A 25,405-nucleotide genomic window follows, 5' to 3' on the forward strand; every position below is an offset into this window, starting at 1 on the left:
AAGAAACATAATAACAGAATTGAATTGCGAATGTTGTTCCAATCGTACCTTCAAAGTATTACAAACAAAGACCGTATCTCTGGAAAACCGAGGATCGTGCATCGGATACCGCATATGAATAACAACACACAGGTAACTCCATCGTAATGAAATATCAATAACCTACCGATTCCGTTAAAATTTTATTACCAAAGGGAATATGTTACCAAAGAAACCGTTAATCGAGCACTTGAAAAGCATCGGTGATGGAACGCGCGTAAACGTATAAGTATATGGTTTAATCTTATAGTAATGTGTCTTACTACATATATATAGCTGTGTTATTAACAGCAGTAATACCAAATTGGTCTCTGCTGAAAGATAAAGAATAGATGACCAACTTCAGGGGATGTTGGTTATGATCGATTATATAATGAAGAATGTACTGCGTGTTAATAATTTTTATGCAAAAAGTAATGTACTATAGCTGAGTAACAAATATCGAAGTAAACGTGACACTCGCCACCATGAAAAGGAGTTATTAACCCATGGAAAATCACGATGCCTTTATCGACTTACTTTCGTTCGTTGGTGTCCGCATATTACCAAAAAAATAAGAGAAAGATACGAATTTTCTAATTATAATTTTAAAGATTTATATTTCGTGACAAACGATAGATTTGATGTATGTTATCATCGAACGAACAATCGAAAACGAAAGATTAAGTGAGAGAGAGAGAGAAAGGAAGGGAGGTGAATCTATCATATACCGCAAGCGAGTAGGCAAATGAAAGGGTGGGGTTTAGAACAATTAGTATATCGTGATGGAGAAGATGAGGGGTAGAAGAGGCATAAAAGAGAGAGAAGAGATATAGTTCTTGAAAGATTCGCGTATAGCAAAGCTGGTAACTCTATCTGAATAAGTAACTATTTTATTGACAACAACTTTACTGACATATCGATGAATATTGAATTCTCCTTCGAAGAAACGTAATCTCTGAAGATAATGGGGAATTATTGTAGTAACAGTAGTCGCAATGGGATTCTGTTAGTTGAAAGAAAGTACAGCGAATGACCGAGTTGGAGGAAAGAAAGACGAAAGATTGTAGACGAGAAAATCGAAGAAGGAGGGTTGAAGGAACGAAAAAGGTATGGAAAGAGTCTGAAGCAGGGTGGAGAGGGTGTCTGGCTGGGCTGAGGGGTAAAATCCAGAGCGATATCGACCGTGAATTGCGCTTGCGTGGAAAAAGGCGCGCAATCGCTGTTGAGGAAGCAGCGTACCGCCGCGAGGAACAAGCAGTCAGTCGATCGTCGCGACGACCATCACCGACGAACAATAACCCTGTTGTTCTGCCGTACTTTCTTTATATGGCCGCCGTTATTTCGCAGCTACTATTCCCTCTTGTACTGATATCAATCATTTTGTCGGTCAAAAGAAAAAGTTCCGTGTATTCTCATTCTCAGTACGTTGGTCTATTTCATCACATAACCATTCGGCTGAATTCTTTGATTCTTCCGCGAAAACTGGGTAAATTGTTGTTCTTCGACTATCGGTTTTATCGTTATTCCATTTCTTCCGGTATCCTTGTATCCTTGTAACAGCCTCGGTGATTCCAATGCGCGCACGGACGAAACGCGCATTTACGGAAAGCTACCACGTGAAAAGAGAAGTTGTCATTAGTAAGTATGCACCAAAGGAATTGTAAGTAAGAAGGGGAAAAAAACGCGCCTAGTTATTTCCATGATATTGGCTTTTTTCGTATTTCTTTCATTATCCGACTTTTAATTTCTGGATTTCGATTACGAGTATAGGATTGGTAAACGATTATGACTACGATTTAAGATACTCACGACGACACGTAAACTTCAGACAAGAATCCGTTTAAATGTATCACGCGACGCACGATTGTTTGATGCAATAAATAAAAAGTTAGTGCAATAGACTGTGAACGAAGGAGAAACAGAAAGAAAAAGGGAGTTAAAGAACTAAAGAGAGGAGAAACGCGAACAAAAGTGGGAAAGCGAAATAGAAGGAAGTAAGAGGGGGAGAAGAGAGGAAATATCGAAACGATAAGAATACGATAACCAACTATAGTTACTTTGAACACACGCGTATTGCCTCGCTAAGCCTAACTCCGTTGCTCCTAGTTCTTGCTACAACAAATAAATAACAAATTTTCCTTTAGGACCAAAGTAGAGCCAATGATGAACGCATTGTATGATTTTAATATTGGTTGTGAAAGTAAAAACAATCACGATTGACGTGTGTTTTGATAAAAAAGGAAAAAAAAAGAGAAAGACAAAGGGTGAATCGCAAGTTACGAATGTAATTGTGTAGGATTAAAAAAAAAAAAAAATAAAAAGTTAAATGGTCAAAGTCGATATGCAACAAAACGTTTTAAGTCAAGTAGATGGAAGCGAACAACCGCAACAAGAGGAAGTTCAGCTGACCGAATTATTACCAGTGAAGCAATCGCGAATAAGGGAGAATGAAATTTTTAAACATATGAACACAAAAGCTGATGCGACCGATGCTTTCAAGATACTCCGAAGTTTCACAACTGCCGATAGTTGCTATAACAACGATGAACATGAACTTTGCTCGCGAAATTTGTCTCTTTGCCGAAAAATCGAACAAATTGAACAAGAGAAACAAGAGAAGGATAAACAGTGGCGAGAAGATAAACTGCGAAAGGGAATTGCTGAGTACGATAAACAAGTGATCGATAGCACCGAAATCAGAAAAGAAAAAGAAAGAAACAATGTTCGAAGATTCGAAACTGAATCGAAGACAAAGAACAGAAAATACAAACATTTCGATAAAAAATCGATGATTGGTTGTGTAGTAAAATCTACGAAGAAAAGAACGATCGTTCGTACGGTAGAAAATACTAAAGATCAAAGAGACGAAGGAAATGGCGACGATGGGATGAAACACCGTTATAAATTAGGAGAAAACGCATTTCTCGAAAATGAGAGGGGAAATTTCTTATCGGAGAATAACGAACAGATAGAGTCAACGATTTATTTGGATTTAGACAAGAATAGTGAGTTAAATGATGACGTTTACATGTTTCGTCGTGAGTTGATAGATGGGGAACAAGGACGGAAGGTAAACTTAAGAAACGTGGAAGAAACATACGAAAACGAGAAGTCTGCGAAGACTACCGATGGAACGTTATTCAATCGAATAGCGATTCCTTGTGGGACATTGATTGAAAATAACATTGATGTAGCAGAAAAACGATTTATTACCACTGCTGAGAAAAATGGCATATTTGATACGAAAGTATCAAACCCAAAATTGTTACTGGAAGATTCGACAAACGTATCAAATTGCAAAACGTTTCATATAACAACGATGAGTTACCTTGCGGAGAATAAAGTTAATAATAATAAGGTTCAAGATGAAGAGAATCCTACGAATCCATTATTCAGACCAGAAGCCTCCACCAGTATAGTGGCTACCAAATCGACGTCGTCAACGACAATATCAACATCAACATCAACGTCATCGTCATCATCGTCGTCGTCATCGTCGTCGTCGTCGTCGTCGTCGTCGTCGTCGTCGTCGTCATCGCCATCGTCATCGTTGTCGTCATCGTTGTCGTCGTCATTGTTGTCATCATCAACGCCGCCGCCGTATTCGAAGGAAGAGAATACAAACGGCAGCGAGCGCGACCGCGGCAAGGATCAAAATACCGCTTTGCACGGTATGAAAACTAAACAAGAGAATCAGCAAAAAAGATATTGTTGCGTAGTGTGCGAGGCGCGATTTAAAGGTAGTGGAGGTCTTCGTAACCACTATAAGATCGTACACGGTGCGGGACCAATCTTCAAGTGTAACGAGTGTGGGAAAGAGTTCCCTTTAAAAGAAAGATTAAAACTGCACGTAAGAACACATACTGGCTTCAAGCCATATAAATGTCCAGAATGCGACAAGAGTTTCGCCAGAGGAGGACAACTGGTGCAGCATCGACGTACTCACAGTCAGATAAAACCGTACCGTTGCGGTTTGTGTTCTGGCACGTTCACCTGCGCTGCGAATTTGGCGTTACATGTAAAACGACACAACGGACAAAAGGATCACAAGTGTGAAATCTGTGGTCGTGCATTCGTTCGGCGAGACGCTCTCAAGAAACATTTAGAATGTCTTCACAGAGACGTTAAATCTTTTCTCTGTGTAATCTGCAACAAGACGTTCAAGGGCCACCTACCTCAACACATGAGAACGCATGCACGTGATCGGCCACACGGTTGTGCCACATGTGGTCAAAGATTTGCTCAAAAATCTCAATTGACTGTCCACCAGAGAACGCATTCTGGACAAAGACCGTTTAGGTGTTTGGTTTGCTGGCAAGCATTTGCGCACTCGACGGCACTTAAACTTCACACAAGAAGACACACTGGCGAAAGACCGTTCAAGTGTGCCGAATGTAACGCTGGTTTCACGCAACTACCCCATTGGAAAAAACACATGAAATGTATCCATGGCAGAAATGAGCCGTACGCTTGCAAAAAGTGTACGAGTTTCTTCAGAATTAAAAATGATCTGGAATGTCACGAAAGAGCTTGTCATCCTGAATCCGAGACTGAACACGACGTTCCGAGTACTCAAACCTCAGATTTAATCACAAACACGATCATGCCAACATCTATTTCCATGGCTTTACAACCGACAGCGACCCTGCTTTCCAATGAAATAAACAGCGATAAATCCTCGCCGTCGCCCTCCAAATATAGAATAATGACTGTCGAGAGGATGAGATTGTTGCTCGCTGTACTTCTTAAAAGAATCAGCAAGCAAGAAAGACTGGACGAACTAGGCTTTGGTAAACGACTGATCGACCAAGTTCTTTACGATTCTCTGATATCCGCTGGCAAAGATCCAGTGGCAAACAACGGTTTATCCGAACTTGAAACACTCACCAAGAATCTCGAGATATTCCTCAAATGGACTGTACCTAAAGAACATTGGGAACATTTTCGCAAATTGAATAAAACTCCCGAAGATATTTTGGAAACACTGACTGCTACTTAAATCAAAATCCTACTCGTTTTAACATCATCTACGTGGCAATCGCTGGTATATATTTACCAAAGACTAACAAAAATACCGGTCGATACCTCAAATCCTTTCGAAATTACGATCTGATCCTGATTCTAAAGCAGAGGCTTTTTAAATCCAAGACTGCCTTTCTTCAATCGCAGACGATCTTTGTACCAAGTCCTATATTATTATATTTTCCTTCGAAAATGATTACATAGATGGACAGTGGGTAGATATAGGTACAGGTGAACAAATAACAGAAGATTTCAAGTAACTAAGCGAAACGATACGTATCTGTCAGTGAACAGGCTACCTAGTAATAATAATCTAATTTTAAGAGACGAAACCATTAGTGATTACTTATTAGAATTTCGATGCACAGACGTTCTTTCATATAGTATAAAATTAGTACTTGCTAGTCCAAAGTGCAAAACGTAATATTCCTAATAATAGGCAAACGACTTGTTATAATCACCGTTTCTGCTTCTGCCGTTTTATTCTTCTTTCCGTATTATGAAAAATCAAATATAAAATCGATTTACGACATAGCATGCATTTTAATGATATTCAGAATTAGTTTTACACTGACTACGTTTTGTAAAAGTAATAATACCGAGTTGTGTAAAAACTAATAGACTTGATAAATACTTTAATATCTCGTCATCTAAAATTTGAAAAGTCGGTATTCAATTTGCTTTGTGATAAGTTAGTTATATGTACATCGCGTGCCATGTTGTTTGTTTGTACTGCAAAAACTCGTACGAACAATATAAAAATACGTAGATTTTAGACTTTTACGCAAAGTATAATGCGATAATATACACGATATATAATTTTCGTTGTGATTTATGTGATTCTAAGTGATATGATACTTCACTTTCACTAGTTGTTCCTCGTTAACGAATATTTAAGTATATTTGCTACCTTACAGATATTTTTAACAGTCAACGGGCTACGTTTTCTTCAGGGTGCCATGCGTCATTCTATTTCTTGCCCATGGTAATATTAATAACTTTTTTTTATTTATTATATAATATCGTCCAGATGGGTGTACTACGTGCTGCTCATTTTCATCGCTTGTATAAAAATAAAAATATATGATGATATTATGCATGTTACGATGATGGCTAATATTATCGATTACGAACAACAAATTGAAAGGTGTACGTATGGCAATAAATTGAGAATGCATTTGTATTTGCCGTAACGGGAGATATATTTTGTTAATGATGACGATGATAAGTAAACAAGAAGGGAGAACGGGAGGAGACACAGAGAAAATCAATTAGAAAATTTGTTGTTTTGTAAATTAATATGTAGATATGTCCGAATGATGATACGAGTATAGTAGTTCAAGTTTTTGGGTAATTTCTTACTTAATTCGAAGAGGCTAAATACCAACGTAGACTACTGTATGTGTTTGTAGCAATACATATATTCCATGAATTAGACGTAAGCATTTTATATTTATACATACATTCATTGTTGTGTGCAAGTTACTGCACAAGTATAACGTTCAAGTTAAAATGTATATAAACTTTATTGATTTTCCTTTGTGATATCTTTCTTGCCATTATTTTACTTTCTGTTTGTTTCTTTTTCCTAGATTATACGACACGTTATTTTCATTTGAATAGAAAATTTGTGAAAAGAGCAACATTTTCGATCTTTTTATAGGATCTTTTTCAAATCTAAAAAAAGACGTGCGGTGCTACATGGAACTCTGTTGTGTTCGTGGCCCCCTTGTCGAACGGGAGCCTTCCAATACCTAAAAGCCTTATAGTCGTTATCGTTTCCTTTTCTCATATGTACGTTGTGTAATTCTCGTTAGCGTATATTTGTTCGTTTCGGTGCGTAAATCGTGCATATTAACGTTAATATGTTTAATAAATATGCTCGTACGCATAACACGCAAGTTCATCTTTTAAATAGGCATAAGTAAATGTGAGCAGACAATAATGATTAAAGTTACAAAATTAATATAGTTGAGGAGAATAAAAAATATGTATACACGTATATTACTAATATTACATACGATTAAATATGTTATTTTGTTTTATTAGTATGCAATACAAATAGAAAAATATATAATTAATTATACAATTGTGTATATTACGTAGTGCGATAATATTATACCGAGTAATAATTATCAATTTGTTAGAAATATTTCCAATATGTACAATACCCATATGCGAAAAGGTACCACGTACTAGATTAATATTTTATATTTTGTAAATGTTTCAAGCATTTTCTACATATAATTACATCGTGTTGATTTCATAGTTTTACGAGTTTTAGTTTATGAAAACCGATAAAATCAAATGTTTGTATAGGTCATTTCGTACGACAAAATGATCCGATAAAAATAATTATTTTCTAATAGATGGCGTTTGAAAATTTGAAACAAAGATCTCAACGATATCATCCATCATTTATTCGATACGTGTCTACGTATTCGTCTTATAAAAATTCAAGCAAGCGTATGTAAGTACGATAAGTTACTTACATGACGTATATATGTATATTGACAAGGACTACAGTCGGTTTGGGCTAGTCGCATTGAAATTTATTCCAAAGATGAGAATCTACTTTCTGTTATAGAAATGCAAATAAAGGTCATAGAAGACACTGAATATAGATCGAGGTCGTAAAGCACACTTACATGATTGTAAATACGCATATAGAATTCGAAGAAGGACTTCAATGTTTCAATGATGGTGCTGTTTAAGTGCTCGAATTGCTTTATTTTATATACGTTAAACGGTGCCAAAGTGAAATTTTTCATTCAACATTATCTATTGTGTGATGATCGATTACCTGTGTTGTTATATTTTCCATTTCTTTCAATTATGAACGAACTATGTATGTAAAGTCTGCGTTACATTTAATTACGTTCTAATTAACGCGCGGAGAATGGATTATTTCGAAACATTTCGAATTATTATTTTTATTCGTTCTAGTGCCATAACGTATCCTACTTTATTGTATAGTCAATTGTACAGTTATTTCAATAAAATGCTTTTCTTCTTTATTCAAAAAATATGTGCTTTAACATGTAGGAATATATGTATACAAATAGAGTATTATAGTAAAATTAATACTAAAAACGATTGAAATATATTTTGTATATCATACCTGTAGCAACAATATTATATGTAATACAAGTGAACATATATTTTGAGCAAGATTACTGTCATTTGTTACTATCATCATGTTGTTTAAAATCAGCGTATTCCCAAAAAAGCAAGAAGTTCTCTCTTAAATCTATTTGTAAGTTGCTTATGTTCAAACACTGAAAAATTAATTTAGATAATTCATATTTTTATATGTCGAATATGCAAAAAAAGATAAAAGTTATAAAATCAGAACAATTTCATTAAAATTTGAAAATAGTTGTCACCATTCTAATTATAAGAATAGAAAACTCACATCTTCTTTGTTGTCATATTTAAACTGTATTTCGTGATTGTTTAAAGATACTCGTGAAATATTAGATGTTATTCCCCATATTTGTATTCCTCCTAAGGTAATTTTCTCATTAAAAGAACTCTTTGTTGCTTTGGCAGTGGATAGAGTATCATTCTCAATGGTGAAAACTGACCACACAAATTGTTCCTTCTCCAGCGAATCTGTAAATACACATCCACTTATTAAAACAAACTTATGCAAAATTTAAGTAATTATATAGAAAAGAGCAATAATTTCATCATTCTTATTGATCTTGATATATGTTGTTGAGGTCAGCATTCTGAGTAATTTCACTTTTACGTGCATATGTCCACCGCTCAACTTTAATTTCCGAGAGTATTTTGATTATGAGGCAATAAATAAAAAAAATAATTACAGTTTTATTTTTTGAGACTGTCGTAATCGTGTTACCGATGGGACAAAAATTCTGTTATAAACCCAGCATAATGTTCCATGTGAACATTATGTTCAATGAAATCAATTAGATGGTCTCCTATATTATTATCATAAATTCCAAATACATTTATTATTTAACCTAAATATTACCTGAAGCAGTTCAAACCAACAGTCGAACCGAAAATCTAGTCCTAAAAGGATCATATATATTTCGCAAAACTAAAGCCGAACGGCGGTCAATGAAATCAGTAAGGTGTATCCTTTTCTATAAAAATTAATACTACTAACTATGGAATCAATGCAATATATACCTAAACTATCGCCATCATCCCAATATAGTTCGCCTTTTGCCTTTTTCACATGATCCAAAGTAATCAATAATTCGAAATTATTCTTTCTACTACTAGTTGTAGTATCAGCTGGTTTCTGTACTGGTAAAATGGATCCTCCACGAATCATCAATGGTATAGTATCGAGTGGCGCATTCATCGTGTAATATTTACCCAGCGCGAAGACGGATTCTTTTGTATAAAAATTATACCACACTCCATGTGGTAAATAAGCTGATACTTCCGTTTTGTGCTAATAATCAGGAGCGCATCAAAGAAAAAAAAAATGACTGTTTTAACTATTTAAATATTAGTGATTTATTAACATGGACCTTAACTTACTTCTTCTAAAACTGGAATTATCATCAAAGAACTACCCCATAAGAACTGAGTGTCGATATCGTATGTGGCCGAATCGTTCGAGTATCTAAAAAAATGTTAAATCTTACAAGCACTCTAAACAGGTCGTATATGGTTAATACGCTTACTCAAAGAATAATGGTCGCGCTACAGTTTCTCCAAATTTATGTGCTCGAAATAATAACGTATATAAATAGGGTAACAACCAGTAACGTATCGTAAGGGCACGCTTTGATGATTTTATTACTAAATCACCCATAGCAACTGGATCTTGTTCCTATAAATGATATATGATAACAATATTAAGCATATCGTTTGAAAGAAATAATTGAATTTAATGGTCTTCATGCAGTAAGGATTCATAAATACAAACGATTGTATCGTCGGAATTATGATTACGAGAAAAAGGATAAAATGCACCAAGTTGCATCCAACGATTACATAATGCCGCTGTTGTATTTCCATTAAATCCACAAATGTCAGCACCAACCATTGGTATTTGGTAAAAATTCATCAACAATATTGCTGGAATACTCATTTTTAAATCGTGCCTAACGTATGTCCAATGTATTACGTAAAATGCGAATAATTAATAAATATTTATGAATATTTATAAACACTAGGCGCAACAATTACCATGAGGAATAAACATCTCCTGTCCAATGACCAGCATAGTGTCCATGACCCACCCAAGTTGAACGCGATATTATAAATGGTCTTTTTCGTCGAATATTAGTCAGTGCACTGTGTACATTGCCAATGTTACGCAATTTAACAATGCGTGTTTCTACTTCACTTATAAGTTCTTTTATGATTAATAGTGTACTTACTAATTCGTTGCTATTGCTTGACTTGTGCCATAAGTATTATGAAGATCATAATGAACACCTAAGTAATGCTTAGCGTTCATGCACAATGTTTTTGTCGCAAGTATGTCTCCTATAACGTTCGGTACATATTTCGGATAATCCAATTTACTTTTTGGACATCCATTTTTATGTCCATCGTAAAAATTAGATGGCTCATTCATATCCTAGCAGTAGATAAAAACACAAAGCAAAGATGAATATTATTAATGTAAGACATTTTTATTTTCACTATTAGATAATAGAAAATATGTATGCATACGATCCAAGCACCGTCGTATGCAAAACTATCATGCATGTTGCTCATCATATGGAAATAATAGTTTTGCGTTTTGGGATTCGTAAAATCAGGCCACACAGTAGAAACAAAATTCCACGTCTTGCCAACAAATGGCTGATCAGTTGCTCCATCTTTTATAAATATATCTTCTTTCATACCTTCATCATATGGTAAATAAGTTCCGTGCTTTTCAGAACCAGATATTCCCGCATCGATCAAGGGAATATAATGCATTCCTCTCTACAATATATAGAATGTTATGCATTATATTAAATTTGTATATTTTTTACATGTATATACAACTTCAAATCATACCGAATGTATTTCATTCACAAATTGCGGTAACTCCTTAAATGTTTTTGGATTATACGTGAAATCGTTATTTTTATCCATGTAATCTAAATCATTCCATTGAGTATCCTAAAAATAAAATGAATGAAAATGGTTAAACTTCGTCTATTACATATTCGTTTAAAGAATATGAATTTAATGATTTATGTAAAACATGTTACAAATGGAATTCCCGCCGCTATGGTTCTATTCCATATTTCCTTTGTTTTTTCTAAAGTTCCATATCCGTATCTGCACAATTTTGGAAAATATAATAAGACTATAATAACAATTATTTTGCAATGAGATAACTTTCCTACCTGCATAAATGAAAACCAAGGGACCAATATGGGGGGAGAAATGGTTTGCCTATTATCTCAGAATATTGTTTTATGACATCTGTCGGGGTTGGACCCAGAAAGAAATATATATCAAAAACACCACCAATAGTTCGAAAGGTAATAGCGGGCGACGGTTGTAATATCACATCTACAAATAGCGGACGTTATGACACATATTTCAGTGAATTATATAATATAAGAAAAGATTACTTTTAACATCATTTACCCATTGCATTACTATTGAGAAATAGAAGCCCGTAAGACCTTCCGGAATTTTCAATTATAAGATAGAAGGGATGAGATCCATATAAATTTGCCTAGATTTTGAAAGCTTATCTTTATAAATATATATGTTAAAAAATGTCAAGTAGAAACAAAGTGTAAATTTAAATAGTATCTTAAAATGAATCAACATACATTTTCTATTGGTGGTTGATCTTTGTTCCATAATGTAAACATTTGCCAATTAGTATTTAATTTTAGCTTCGTTCTATGTTCGCCAATACCATAAATATTATGGCTTGGCAAAAGAGCGCTTATCTGCAAAAACTGATCAGCAAATATGAAACCTCCTGTATTAATAGAGTCAAATCTGGATATGAAAAAAAATAAAAATAATTGTATTGTATATACATATGTATATATACGTATACAGATAGCTGTTCAGTTTATCTGTGAACAGTTAAATATTTCCATAAATATAAAAGATACGTAAAAATGATTTAGGCAAAGATTAGAATATTAACAGTCTCATACGTTGGTATTTATATCACCTTGAAATTATCCTGAAATGCCCTGTGAACATTACATTAAAGTTTTTAAATGCATCTCTATATTTTTTATTATATATTTTTATAGCTGACACCAAAACATTTTGAGAACTTTACACACATGTGTATTTCGTCTAACATAATTTCAAAATATAAAACAATGAAGTTACCAAAATACTGCCAACATTGTAATAAAAAATATAGAAGAAACTTTAACGCAATATTTTTAGGTCATTTCCAGATCACTCTTCAAGACGATATACCAGAAATATCAGCATGAATGTACCCCTAATATGCTCAAACTTTTGTCTGAATAAATCTCTTGTATCTTTCATATTTTTTTGAGATATTTAACTGTTTATAGATAAACTGGACACACTATATGTATATATGTTCATACCCATATAGGATAAAAGTGATACAAAATGCAAATTTTACTCACATCACTGTATCATCTAAGGTTCTGTATACTTTAAAACCAGGTTTAATATTATCAATTTCTAATTTATATTTTGTATTAATGTTTTTTTGAAGAAATGGTTTGGGATCTGCTCTGAGAGGCCATGGTGGTTCATATCGTTTCTTAACAGGATCATATATTTTTATACGTAGAATAGAATCATCTATAGTGCTGGTTTCTACTTTAACCAGTGGTATGTCATTTTCATAAAAGGAGTTTTTTATTTGTTTGAGGAATCCAAAAAAGTTGTTTCCTTCTTTACTAAAATTCTGATACCTATATATGCTCCAATCACTTGGATAATAACAATATGGGAGATTCAAAGGAACAGGTCTTGTCATTGATATTTTTTCGTTAAGAGAATTCCAGCAACAACCTCTATTTCTACAGGATAATTCGGATGCTCCATCTTCAGGATGACAATCAAAGCGTAACGTAGCAGGAATGTTGTTGCACTGCCTCTAATGAATAAAAGTTATAAAACAATGATTATTATAACCTGCAATCATGCTTTTCAATTATAATATTTGAAACTCACTTGTACAATTCTAGGAAATCTCGATATTGTGTCGTGAGATTCTATATCATATTCATTTTCTTTTTTAGATAATATCATAGAATCATTAACCAGTTTATAATTCGTATTCTGTAGAATTTTGTCATTTCTAGAGATTATATCCATTTCATATTCTTCTATAATAATGCATCTGCTTTGTTGTAAAAATACTATTGTTACACCAAGCAGAATAATGAACATGATCAATTTCAGAAAATTATATGTTAATGCATATTTGGAATATCTATCTAAAATCTTATTTTTTGGTACAAATTGTTGTATATCTTCCACATTCATTTCTATTGTTCTAATAAATTTCTTCATTCGTTAATTTGTTAATTAACTTGAGTATTTTGTATCTCTTTGAGTATTGAATAGGCCACCACCTTTAATAAGAAAATTAGTTAATTAGAAAACCAGTTAAAAAGACTAAAATTTATGCAACTATCCAGTAAAAAGTAATTTAAGATATCAGTTTCTATACAGATATATCTATGAAGTAATACATAACCTTAAGAACCACGTACAAAAGATAACCATATACATACTACTAAACATATAAGAAACAAGAATTTTCGTTATTTTTACACACTTATGCACGTTTTAATACGTCAAACATGATTATCTTCTACAATAATATATTTAACTAAATTTACCATTATATGTATTTTATTAGTATTGAAATGTTTTCTTATATACGACATGAAAATCCCACTTATCATCAAGCATTATTTTGTACAGAGAGGAAATGAGAATGCTCACTGTTCACACTACTGATACTATGTACACACTTAAATAAGTACATGATACATGGCGTTTGGGGCGACCGTTTTATGACGGAATCTAATAATAAACGGCTCGCACTAGCTTTACATATCTTCATATCTGTAAGACAACATTAATGTAATGATGAAACTTATCTATTTTTAATATTTTGTTAATTAAAAATTTCATTAACGTAGTGAAATTGTTCTGATTAAAATGAGACCACGATATTATTATATAATTCGATCATATTGATTGGCCTTATGAATTTTCCTTTTTCGATCGTCAGTCGGTCGCTATGATTTGTAGCTGGACAATATCCAGCCAGTTTTTAGCATAATTGATCTGTTTTGTTTTGTTGTCCTTTCCTAATATATATATTACAAATTAGTTTTTAATACCTTGTATGTATATGCATTGCGCATATATACGTTTCAAAATTAAGCGATAAACGTAAGAGTTTGAACAATTCTATGGTTAGTAGTAGTAATAGTAGTAGTATTTGTTTACTGTGTTGGGCTTTCATCTATTACAATCTTAAAATTAGATGAACATGTAGTGATAATTATACTTATTTCTATTTTATATTATGCTTATTGACATATTATTTATTTATAATTAGTGCTTACAGTAGTGCTGTAGTGTATAGTGGTCTAGTTCTTATTGTATTCATCATGAAGTAATTCAAATTTTTAATAGTTATAAATGGTTAAATATGTTTACTTTATTCTGCATTCTATACAAATATATCATTACAAAGTTTTAAACACATCTTATCGCGCATTATCATACTTATATAGACTGCACAGTATACTAAAAGGAATGGACATTTATTAATGTATAAAATATATTAAGAAAGAAAAGAAAACAATATTTTACATTTTTTTACACAAATTTAATACACGCATACATGTCCTTGTAATATAAATATCACATTCTTTTCTTTTAAGTTATATCAATCTCATAATTGTTTTTTATTTTTTCACATTGTTCAATAATTTCTGAAATAAAAAAGATTAATTTGCACAAAGGCCACACAAAAATATGCGTCACTTAGAAAAACTTACTTTGAACAATCGTCTGTAATGTCAAAATAGTTGGTGATTCTGGTAGTTCAATTAAAAAATTTTTTCCTTCATCACAACACTTTGCCAAAAGTGGATCCAATGGTAGAGAACCCAAAAATTCTATATTCAATTCTTTAGCCATTGCATAACCACCACCTGTTAATGCTGGAAATATTTCTATGGAATTCTACATAAGAAAAAGGTCCTCGTAAAAATAACAATAACACTTCAAATTACAATAACATTATTTAATCAACTTAATATTATCTTTTTCATACTTACTTTACAATTAGGACACATGAAGATACTCATATTTTCAATTACACCTAAAATTGGTATATTCACTTTTCTGCAAAAATCAATTTCTTTTCTCACATCTAATAAAGCAACTTGTTGTGGAGTTGTTACTATTATTACTCCTGTAATGCCAGCATCTTTAAGATATGAAGTTGCTGATAAATGCTCATCTGATGTACCAGGGGGTGTATCCAAAATAAGATAATCCAATGATCCCCAATCTACTTCTGATAAAAATTGTCTAATCATTCCTAGAAATAATAAAATGAACAAGAATGTATATGAATAATAGTAATAATAATAATTATTATTCAATAATAATAATAAATATTATTATTAATAAAAATGTGTACATATATGGAAAACAGAAGTAGCTATAAATCAAATACCATTTTTTTTGGGTCCTCTCCATATCACTGCGTCACTTGGACTTGTAAGTAAAAATCCAATAGACATTAATGACAAATTGTCTTCTATATACTACAAAAAGAGAAGCAAAATTAATAAACGAGTTCTATTAACTTTATATAGATCCATATTTGAAAACATAAGTTTGAAATTAATGATATTTCCAAACACATTTATTAGTATTTTTGTTTATTTTAATGAATGTTACATACTTCTAAAGTTTGATTTCAACTTTTTAACAAGAACTTTGAAAGAAAGTAAAATATGCTGAAAAGTGTTGAGTTTTCTATGACTTTTCCCTATACCTTTTTGGAATGCCATTAAAAAGAAATTGCACTTTGCAACTATACTAGTGCAACAGTGACAAGAGTTGTATAGTGTTATTTATAATAGAGTGTGCTAAACAATAAATTTTACTTTACTATTTTATCCTAACTTTATCGAGAACAGTATTACAACCCAATTATTAAAAGCACCCTGTATAACATTACTATATCCAAATATGGTACTACATATTTATCTGAATTTATTTCCATCTATAAAAACTTACCACTGGCGACCATCCTGATCCACTTTGATGAACTTGTTCTCCTATCACACCTAATACTCTTGGTTGAGATGGTCCACAAATATCAATATCTAGTATCGCAACCTGCGAAATTTGTTATTTTAAATTATCGTTCATCCGAATTAAAAATCTATAAAATTGAGCTTTATATATATTATAAACAATTTCTTTATTTATACTTAAGGTTACAAGTACAACATATAGAATATTAAAGGCTTAATATCAAATCAGAAACTGCTGTAGGATAATATAATAAATGTATGATATATATATATATATTATTTTATATATAAAATATTTTTTATTATATTTATATATATATATAATAAATATATATATAATATATTAGAAGAGTGTAAGTATATTCTTTAGCATGAACTGTATACTATAAACTGTAACTATTGCTAGAAATTGCTCTGTTGATATATACATAGAAAACAATATGGATGTTCTTGCTACAAGAAGAAAGGTAAGCATTTTTAATATAATATTAACTAAGATAACATTTAGTTTATATCGTAAAACATATGGCATAAAAATGTATAGATAACAATACTTCATAAAATAAATGTTTAAAATAATTATTTCTCACAATTTTTATGTTAGAAAGATACATACATTTATATCAGCATTGCTTGCTGCCAAGAATCTGGATATTAATGACGTTATAGTACTTTTACCAACTCCCCCTTTACCAGATAATACCAATATTTTATTTTTAACTGTGGAAAGCCTTTCTTTAACAAGATCTATAGTAGGATCCGGTTGTCTGGTAATACCAGATGCGCATATCACTTGATTTGGACAACCAGCGCATATTGATACCTTCCCTGCATCTTTATTTGCAGTACCAGGGCAATCTATAAAAATGTTATTACTTATCCACTATATAACAAATAAGGTTTTACTAATATGTTACATTCATATTAGATGTATAGAATTATTACATTAGTTTCTATAAAAACCATTATTACAACAATTATAATAATTCAAATAATTCAAGCAGATACATTTGAAGATGTTGCTTATCTTTTAAATAATTGAAACAAATATTGAAATTAAAAACACAATATAATATAACCTTACATATAAATACAAACCTATTACTAAATTAAAAGCGATTTTTCGCACACTTAAATTAGTTATCGTATGTAATAATTATAATACCAAATTATAAATGACATATTCAATATTTTGTGAAATATTTTTTGCTGCATATATACTTACGTTGTGGTATATCACCACGTATATCTGCCATGTTGGATAATAACCAACTAAACTAACTGTGACTAATAATTGTTCAAGTAACCGATAAAAAGATAACGTCTAAAATCTATCTAAAAATGTTTTATATTTTTTAAAAAAAGTTTAGTGATTTCTCAATTCCCATTTTATGCTAACTAAGGATTAAATCTCAAATTCATCATCCTTAAAAAATGTAAATGAGATGCGATTTGAAATTTTCTCTTTATTTTACCATTGTTAGTTTTTGACCTTAGTTAAAATAAGTGCAATATTTTCTCTTTTAATATATTTTATTTATGTAAAATTTGAAGCAGTTGAAATTGTGGAGTAATTTTGACGGTGGTTATAATTTGTCTTGGCGTCCCAGTATGGAATATAGAAAAGTTAAAATTCTACCCTTGTAAGTTTCCGATAGATTAGTATTGTTTCATTTAATTCATGTCTCACAAAAAATATTTTTAAATAATTATCAATCATATTTTTTTGTAGAACCACACAATCAACACCTAATTATGCATCAGATGCTGCAAATAAAACAAATTCATTAAGATTTCCTAATTTAGTGACGGGATATAAATGTGATGCACTGCATGCTTCAAAAACTGTTCTACATACGCGATATACACCAAATGAATGGTTTCAAAAACAAATCAAATATTACAACGAAGCAGATGCATGTAGATATTCATCAGAGAGAGTGAGAAACGAAACTTTGCGAATTATTAGGTAAACACCATATCAGATTCTACACTAATAGAACATTATTTTTCGTTAATCTTGTTACTAGTCTTGTTTTATTATGAATTCTATATGAAATTCTATACTATGAATGTAGTTTTAGAATTTTAGAATCAAGTATATCTCAAATTCTATATGGAATTTAGGTTTGAAAATTGAGGTAATGGATGCAAAATGTGGAATGATATATAAATAAAGTAAATAATTTGTGGAATTATGTGTATATAATGCAAATAATACTTACTTTTACATGTCCAAATATTTTTGTTACGGAATAATTGGATATGATTTTGATTAATTTATATTATTATAAAATATATGTATAAAAATGTGTGTTAAATTAACGATATACAATTTTATAGTACAATAGATAGTGTTTCATAGAAAAAAGAGAGGAAAGGATATATCACAGTATATATAGTCAAATTTTGTTACTGTCTGAATACTTTTGGAAGCAACTTTAGTAAGTTAAATTGCATGTATATGTTATAATATACATAATAATAATAAACAAATACTGTAATAGAGATGCTGAAGAGAAAGTGCAGTCCGGACAATACAATACCAGCAGAAGACTTGGTGAAAGAATAAATGATGTAAATTTTTGGAGGAATGAAATAACATTGGAATTAGAAAGGTTACTTCAGGAAATTGAAAAATTGCAAGATTGTCATTCTGCTTTAGATAAAGCTATCAAAGACATTGAAGATCCATTACATATAGCAGAGGAGTGTCTCTATTATAGAGAAGCTAGGAAAGGTATGGCAAATGAGTTTAATAGTAAATAAATATCATTGCTGTGAATAATAATATTATTGGTTGCTATTGCTATTGTTGTCATCAGAGTATATAATCTAGTAATACTGTTCCATCTCCCTGTTATACAGATACAGAACTTGTACATGACGATTTGGAGAAATGTTTATTTAGGGAAATAGAAATCTTAAATAAAAATAAAATAAAATTGGGAACTTACTTAGATAAATGCAAGGATCAGGTAATATTGAATTAAGTGGTTAAACTTTAGTGTGATCACAAACCAATTTTACTTGTAGCTACGAAACTGCAGAATCTCTCAATGTCAATTAGAATTGGACCTAAAGAATAAAGAAAATGCATTAGAAATAGATACAATGTGTCATCACTTGAACAATTACAGTCACGGACTGCAATATTATAATGGAATTGAAAAATATGATGCATGGTATATAAAATTTTGTAAATAAATTCAATTTGTATTAACAGGTTGCTTTATGTAAAAATTAAATTTATCTATCTCATTAGCTTTGTTGAACAAGATACATGGATACATACTGCTAATCAGATAGTTCAGAAATCACAGACAGAGAGGAATAAATCTTGCCAATTAAAGACAAATGCAGAAGCTCTTATGATTAAAATTACGCAAGAAATGTGGGATGCATGGAATAATACGAACAATGCTTTAGCACATAGATCTTCTCAATTACTTGAAGCTAAAAATAAACTTCAACAACATTTACAAATGGTACAAATAATTATATTCCATATATTGAAATAACAATGTAACATACTATTTTTAGGTACAACAAGAAATCTTTGATGTTGAGAAAAACATGGAGTTGATGCATAAAGCTATTGCAGATAAGAGTTACATACTGAAGGTAGCACATACTAGATTTGAAGGTAGAATGCATCGCCCAGACATAGAGCTTTGTTGTGATTATGCGCATATAAGGTTCATTTTAATGTGTTTATTTTCATGATTACAAAGGATAATAAGAAATAAGAAAAGAAAACTTTTAATATCTTTTTAATGTATTTTGCTTTGACAGCCTTCAGAAGGAAATTGGAGAAATAAATCATCAAGTAGAAAGAATGCACAGAACATTGAAAGAATTAGAGAATCAACATCAGAAATTATTAAAAACACGAGCAATGCTGGAGCATGATCTTATATTAAAGATTGACGCGATACATATTGATCGAGAAAAAGTCTCTGGTCTTAGACGTGCTTATCCAATTAATATTCTTTTTAAATGTTAATGCTTACCAATAAATACATAGTTATTATTATATATTATTACGTTGTCTTCCCCAAAAATTTAAACAATGTAATGTAATTAACAACATATTAGGTACTGAACATATATTTGTCAAAACACTAACATCCTTTTTTTACAATTTTTACTATTTTTTCATGAAACTCGGTATAGGAAATGTCATTCCTTCTTTGGCTTCAAAGAATGTATAGGAAAGTACAATTTCTTCAACATTTTCCATTTTTGGATCATCAACAAACTCTGGGTCAATATAAAAAAATACTGGCATGTCAACCTTTAACAATACACATTAGATAACATAGTTAAATGACTTCCTATCTCTATAATAGTGCAATTATTTTATTAAACCTACTTCTTCATGTGGATTAAGTTGCTGTTCCTCAAAACAAAAACACTGAATTTTATTAAAATATTGCGCAGCTTCATATGGTACTACGTTATAAGTAGATATACCAGTGACTGGCACATTTAATGGATTTTTTGCTGTGTAAAATGCTAAGGCAGTTTCTCCAGGAACAACTTTTATAAAATTTTGTTGTGGTTTGAAATTCCATTGCATCATGGCTGCTGTATCAGCATTAAATTTTATTTTTATCACTCTATCCTTAATAGGTTTCATTGAATGCACTTTGCTGTTATCATGATTGGTTGATACAGTCCCACCATAATTATATGACTATTAAGGAAACTTATTCTCAAACATCATAATGTCAAACGTAAGATACATATTAAAATATGGATAGCATATTTTAAAAACAACGATAATTACCTGACAAAATATTCTATATAAAGGCACGGAAGCATAAGTAAAACCAATGACTAAAATACCAAATCCGCTCCAATATAAACGTGAAGAACGCATTCGTCTTTTGTGAGTCGCATCGTAATATTGATTAAACAAAACTCGAGACACATTCGTATGTACTTGTCTTCTGTAGTAATTTAATATATTTTGATAGATTTTCGTGTGCATTTTATTTTCTCCTTTATTAATTTAACCTAAAAGTTTATGAAAACTTTTCAAGATCTATCATAAAGTAGATTTACTAAATGCAATATACAATTTGGTGAAAAAAGATTAATTTCATAACATAATTTGGTTATATTTATGAAAATTTGATTTAGTTTATCATATTTGTATCACAAATTTATGGACAATTGCTTGTTTAAAATGATAACCAAGTCTCTCATGCGCGAACAATGCCATCACTGTCAGTTGCAAGACTAGCAACCATAGAAATATAAAGATAGAATACGGAAATTATATGTTACCGTTTAAGTGGATACGATATGACAATAGGAACAAATCACTGCGTAGAAATCGCTTCTGCCTTTGTCTACTCGCGCATGCACCGCATGCACACTACCGCCGCTCATTGATAGGTATTCAGAGAGAGGGAGGAAATGAAGCTCGCTTACGCTCATTGTTCTGGTTGTTCCCGGATTGGGGCTGCACCTTGCGGCTAAGCGCTGGAAGCAGTTCTACGCTAGCATATAACAAGAATCTACAGCCAGAAACAAGTAGTCAATGCTAATTATCGCTAATATTCGGAACAAATTCCTCCTTCTCCAAATCCAGGAGGAAAAAATTTTAAAGAAAAGATTGAAATATGACAAGATGCGGTAAGCGAATACAATATGTTTAAAGATATTTTCTTATCTATAATAGGAAAACCAATAGAAAAAAATAATAATCCGAGTAAAATTGACCGCAGTCCACTCTGGAGAAACAATGGAATTGATGCAAACCCTGATGAAGCAAACAACAGATCCAGAAAAGAAGAAAGACAGATCTGATAAAACAAAGAATGTAAGATGGCCAGAGAATAAAGAAATTAAAACCTGATTAAATTAAGGAAAAATTCTACTATACAAAAATGGAAGGTATGAAAAATTAAACAAAATTACCTGACCTAAGAATATCGAAATCGAAGAACAATGAGAGGTCCGCGACATGCACCGCCTTGCGCGGGTTCTGGTCATCACAATACTCAGTACGATAAACAAGCAACTGCAACGTTTCAAGAGATCAAGTATCGGCATCAGCAAAGGTAATTACGCTTCAAGGAGAGTACGACATGTAATACATTTATCGTTTGAATAAATTAGGCGTTGACCATTACTCTTAACAATCAAGAATTATTATTGTATATTTAATCAGGTCTTCTTTAAGACTATCAGACATTTAAAACGACCGTTCGCTGTGATAACTTGTGATCTCGTCGTTACTGAAAGAATCGCGCAGATTATGCTGCCTTCAATAACTGAAGGCGCCTACGGACTTTTTGCATTTCTCTTCCCACTGTGAGCAGAAATATCTGCTCGTCTTTGGGCAAGATGTGCGAAGTCACATTGGTTGCCACAGAGAGTATTATTGTTACAAATAGTCTTGGTTCGTGCTAAATGCCAAAAGCAAGAAAGAATCATAGAGCCGAAAACCATAATAGTAAAAAACGTACAGAACGTTGGTTTAAACGTTTGTTAGCTGCCAAAATTAAAAGAGAAGAAGAGAGGAATCGAAAAAATTAGGATTAACCGTAGAGCAAATAGAAATTAGTTTCTCGCCGTCAATCTAGAGCTCCGTTGCCAGTAGTTTATGATAGCGATAATTATCCCTGTTTTACAACCTACATAGTGAATTATATCAGAACTTTGTTAATAAACATACAATTAAATGAATCGAATAAATCACCAATTAAGAAGATATTGAAAATCTTTATTTATTCCAAGAAAGCTTTAATTCTTCCCGTGCTAGTGCTCCTGCACATAGCAGGTAAGCCGAAACGGAGTTCATTTACCAGTTGCATTGATACGCTAGTTAACGTTACTCCTATTGTCATGTTAACGAATTAGAATATCAAGAATACAACAGTTTGGAAATTCAAAATAGTGCAGCGCTTTAGAAAGACGCAACAAGTTTTTGAATCTATCCTATCCAGTCATTCGCCTTGTTTCGAAATAACGAACGAAAGTCGAACTAATCGAAATAGTTTAACGACTATTTCTGGTGGCAGTAACTGCGTAAAATCAGTCACTGTGATAACAAACGAAACAAACACTTAAAGACTGGAAAATAGCGTTCTTACTTAAACCAGTCAGCAAATTTTTATTAGTAGTTTTTGTAAATAAAAAGACTGCAAATCTGATACAGGATCTGTCTTATTCAGTTATGTTAGCAGACTATCAGCAGAAATACGACAGAACCTGTTGGAGCTGATCAGTAACAGAAATCGAGTAGAGTTTGTACTACTTTGTATGGTGTCACGTTGGTGACCGAAACAAAACAGACTCTGCGCAATGCAATTGGGCGGCGAAAAGACAGCAGAAATCAAGCAGATCCTGCACTTTCGGTTACTTAAACTTTAAAAGGAATGGTGCATGCTGACTTTTGAAAATCTGAATATTAATCTTTTCCATAGTATGATAGTTTAGAGTATAATAACTTCAATTGTGCATTAATATCTCATCCCATCTCGCATTAGATTTCATATTTCATTGTAATGGCATTTTGTCATATATATATAGTATTTATATAGTACATAGTATATAGTATAATATATATTATATAGTATAATAATTTATATAGGTTTTATATAGTATTATATATCACTTTCTTAAACAATATCAGAGATTTTGGAAATTTGCTTTTTGGTAAGATGATACTAAAACGATATAGAAAACAGGAAAAGTTTATTCGAAAATACTAGAATAGCTTATTGGACGGAGTCGTTGATCTGAACTCTACGTAGTTCATGACCGACATCTTGCCCGTCTCGGTGATTCGTCCGTCTGGCGTGCGTATGTTTGATAGTTACAAAGTTTTACGTGGTGGGAGTTGTGTAAGATATTTTTGTATCTGGAAGTTTAACGCAAAGGTATCTTGATCGCGGATTAAGGTAAATTATAATGCGAAGAGTAATTCTAGTTCTTATATCGGTTATAGGATATACCAGGTTGTTTACTTTAGTATAATTTGCCGACAAGCATAGATGGTGCAGCTGGAGAAGTGGACTGTGGTGAATAAGGAGGAGCAGCAGGAGGATTAACTAGAAGAAGGAAAAAAGCGTTTAATCGCTGATAATGAGAGAATGTATTATTGTTTGTTGCATGTAAGCGCGGAAGAAAAGTATGAAATAAAGGAATGATAGGGAGAAGTAGCGCGTGAATGTATAAATAAGATGTATAAATAAAAGTGTTTTGCGTAAAACAGGTAGTGATAAAAGTATAAAAATATAAGGTGAGAAGGTGTGCAATAAAGATGTTTATAGATATAAATAAAATAAAGGCGTACCTAATCTGGATGTATGGTGAAGGAAACATAATAGCGATGTTGATTCATGGTGGGAGTTTGTGGAAACATGGATTAATTTTGTGAAAATTGTACAATATGTAAAAAGATTGTAGATTAGACGGGTAGAAGTTGACATAAATAAGAAAGGAGTGAAAAGAGAGTATACAATGATAATAGGTAATATGTAAGGCAATATAATTTTGTGGATGACAGAATGGATTTGTTTGGATTTTAGGAAATTAAAGAATAAATGAAGATACATTTAGAAGATATATATGTGTCATTTATTTGACTATTGACCATAAATTGTGAAATATAAATCATATATAGAATAGTTTTGAAAGTTTAAGGATATTGTTGGGTTAAGAAATGTGTGGAAGAAGAAATTGTGAAATGTATGGGTAGTGGAATAGAATTCTATTATGAAAGGTAGTAACTATAATCTGGTAATATATTAGTAAGGAATATCATTGTTGGAATTTTGCAATTGAACAGATATTATATGGAAAGTGATTAACATTAAATTAGTTTTATTTAAAGGAATGAAAGGTACTAGTAATAAAATAGAATGTTATTATTAAAGGTAGGAATTGTATAGAATTATAGGAAATATAATGGTAATTACAGTAGATTATAAGTGTAGATGAGATTTATGGCACGATACGAAGACAGACATGGAAGGAAAATGAATCCGTTGGATAAGATTGAGAGGAAATGCAGAAAGGAAATTATGGAACAGCTTAATTTTATTTGAGAAAGGCAAGTTAGGGCAAAAGGAAAAAAGCAATGTGAAAAATAA

The 25,405-nt window shown here is 31.8% G+C and overlaps 5 protein-coding genes and 2 long non-coding RNA genes across 10 annotated transcripts; 4 read left to right on the top strand and 3 right to left on the bottom strand.

Annotated features, from left to right (window-relative positions):
* Positions 1-891: 891 nt before the first annotated feature.
* LOC132906156 (lysosomal alpha-glucosidase-like) lies at positions 892-14,202 on the bottom strand. 3 transcript variants are annotated; one of them, XR_009657943.1, is made up of 18 exons: positions 13,842-14,202; positions 13,168-13,571; positions 12,612-13,090; positions 11,817-11,991; positions 11,626-11,716; positions 11,379-11,547; positions 11,241-11,310; positions 11,044-11,148; positions 10,711-10,968; positions 10,413-10,615; positions 10,219-10,326; positions 9,956-10,133; positions 9,711-9,859; positions 9,565-9,649; positions 9,205-9,475; positions 8,459-8,658; positions 8,165-8,321; positions 892-1,630 (listed from the first exon to the last, which is right to left on the bottom strand). XR_009657943.1 is itself a non-coding variant. In XM_060958056.1 (17 exons), the coding sequence occupies exons 2-17, from the start codon at positions 13,507-13,509 to the stop codon at positions 8,223-8,225; spliced, it is 2,982 nt and encodes a 993-aa protein (XP_060814039.1). In that variant the 5' UTR covers positions 13,510-13,571; positions 13,842-14,202; the 3' UTR covers positions 8,124-8,222. The 3 variants fall into 3 exon arrangements, 2 of the variants coding, with proteins under 2 accessions (XP_060814039.1, XP_060814040.1); XM_060958056.1 differs by lacking the exon at positions 892-1,630 and having other exon boundaries at positions 8,124-8,321; XM_060958057.1 differs by lacking the exons at positions 892-1,630; positions 13,842-14,202 and adding an exon at positions 13,697-13,831 and having other exon boundaries at positions 8,124-8,321.
* LOC132906157 (zinc finger protein 236-like) lies at positions 1,624-8,214 on the top strand. Its single transcript, XM_060958059.1, has one exon. The coding sequence runs from the start codon at positions 2,348-2,350 to the stop codon at positions 5,018-5,020; it is 2,673 nt and encodes an 890-aa protein (XP_060814042.1). The 5' UTR covers positions 1,624-2,347; the 3' UTR covers positions 5,021-8,214.
* Positions 14,203-14,823: 621 nt separating the features above from the next.
* LOC132906159 (cytosolic Fe-S cluster assembly factor Nubp1 homolog) lies at positions 14,824-17,847 on the bottom strand. The gene is made up of 7 exons (XM_060958061.1): positions 17,518-17,847; positions 16,909-17,150; positions 16,273-16,374; positions 15,704-15,794; positions 15,300-15,565; positions 15,018-15,204; positions 14,824-14,951 (listed from the first exon to the last, which is right to left on the bottom strand). Exons 1-7 carry the CDS (start codon positions 17,546-17,548, stop codon positions 14,896-14,898), a joined length of 975 nt encoding a protein of 324 aa, XP_060814044.1. The 5' UTR covers positions 17,549-17,847; the 3' UTR covers positions 14,824-14,895.
* LOC132906158 (tektin-3-like) lies at positions 16,698-20,328 on the top strand. Its single transcript, XM_060958060.1, has 9 exons — positions 16,698-16,759; positions 17,847-17,935; positions 18,025-18,261; positions 18,800-19,032; positions 19,161-19,270; positions 19,329-19,477; positions 19,558-19,780; positions 19,836-19,990; positions 20,088-20,328. Exons 1-9 carry the CDS (start codon positions 16,733-16,735, stop codon positions 20,296-20,298), a joined length of 1,434 nt encoding a protein of 477 aa, XP_060814043.1. The 5' UTR covers positions 16,698-16,732; the 3' UTR covers positions 20,299-20,328.
* On the bottom strand, positions 20,050-21,685 carry LOC132906160 (cytochrome c oxidase assembly protein COX11, mitochondrial). Of its 2 annotated transcripts, XM_060958063.1 has the most exons (4): positions 21,588-21,685; positions 21,085-21,314; positions 20,668-20,991; positions 20,050-20,589 (listed from the first exon to the last, which is right to left on the bottom strand). In XM_060958063.1, exons 2-4 carry the CDS (start codon positions 21,286-21,288, stop codon positions 20,443-20,445), a joined length of 675 nt encoding a protein of 224 aa, XP_060814046.1. In that variant the 5' UTR covers positions 21,289-21,314; positions 21,588-21,685; the 3' UTR covers positions 20,050-20,442. The 2 variants fall into 2 exon arrangements, with proteins under 2 accessions (XP_060814046.1, XP_060814045.1); XM_060958062.1 differs by lacking the exon at positions 21,588-21,685 and having other exon boundaries at positions 21,085-21,581.
* On the top strand, positions 21,662-23,019 carry LOC132906161 (uncharacterized). The gene is made up of 2 exons (XR_009657944.1): positions 21,662-21,938; positions 22,031-23,019. It is a non-coding gene; the product is annotated as an uncharacterized LOC132906161 (long non-coding RNA).
* Positions 23,020-24,068: 1,049 nt separating this feature from the next.
* On the top strand, positions 24,069-24,874 carry LOC132906058 (uncharacterized). The gene is made up of 2 exons (XR_009657929.1): positions 24,069-24,190; positions 24,259-24,874. It is a non-coding gene; the product is annotated as an uncharacterized LOC132906058 (long non-coding RNA).
* The last annotated feature ends 531 nt before the right edge of the window (positions 24,875-25,405 follow it).

The sequence above is a fragment of the Bombus pascuorum genome, chromosome 4, assembly GCF_905332965.1.
Source record: "Bombus pascuorum chromosome 4, iyBomPasc1.1, whole genome shotgun sequence".
Taxonomy (NCBI): Eukaryota; Metazoa; Arthropoda; class Insecta; order Hymenoptera; family Apidae; genus Bombus; species Bombus pascuorum.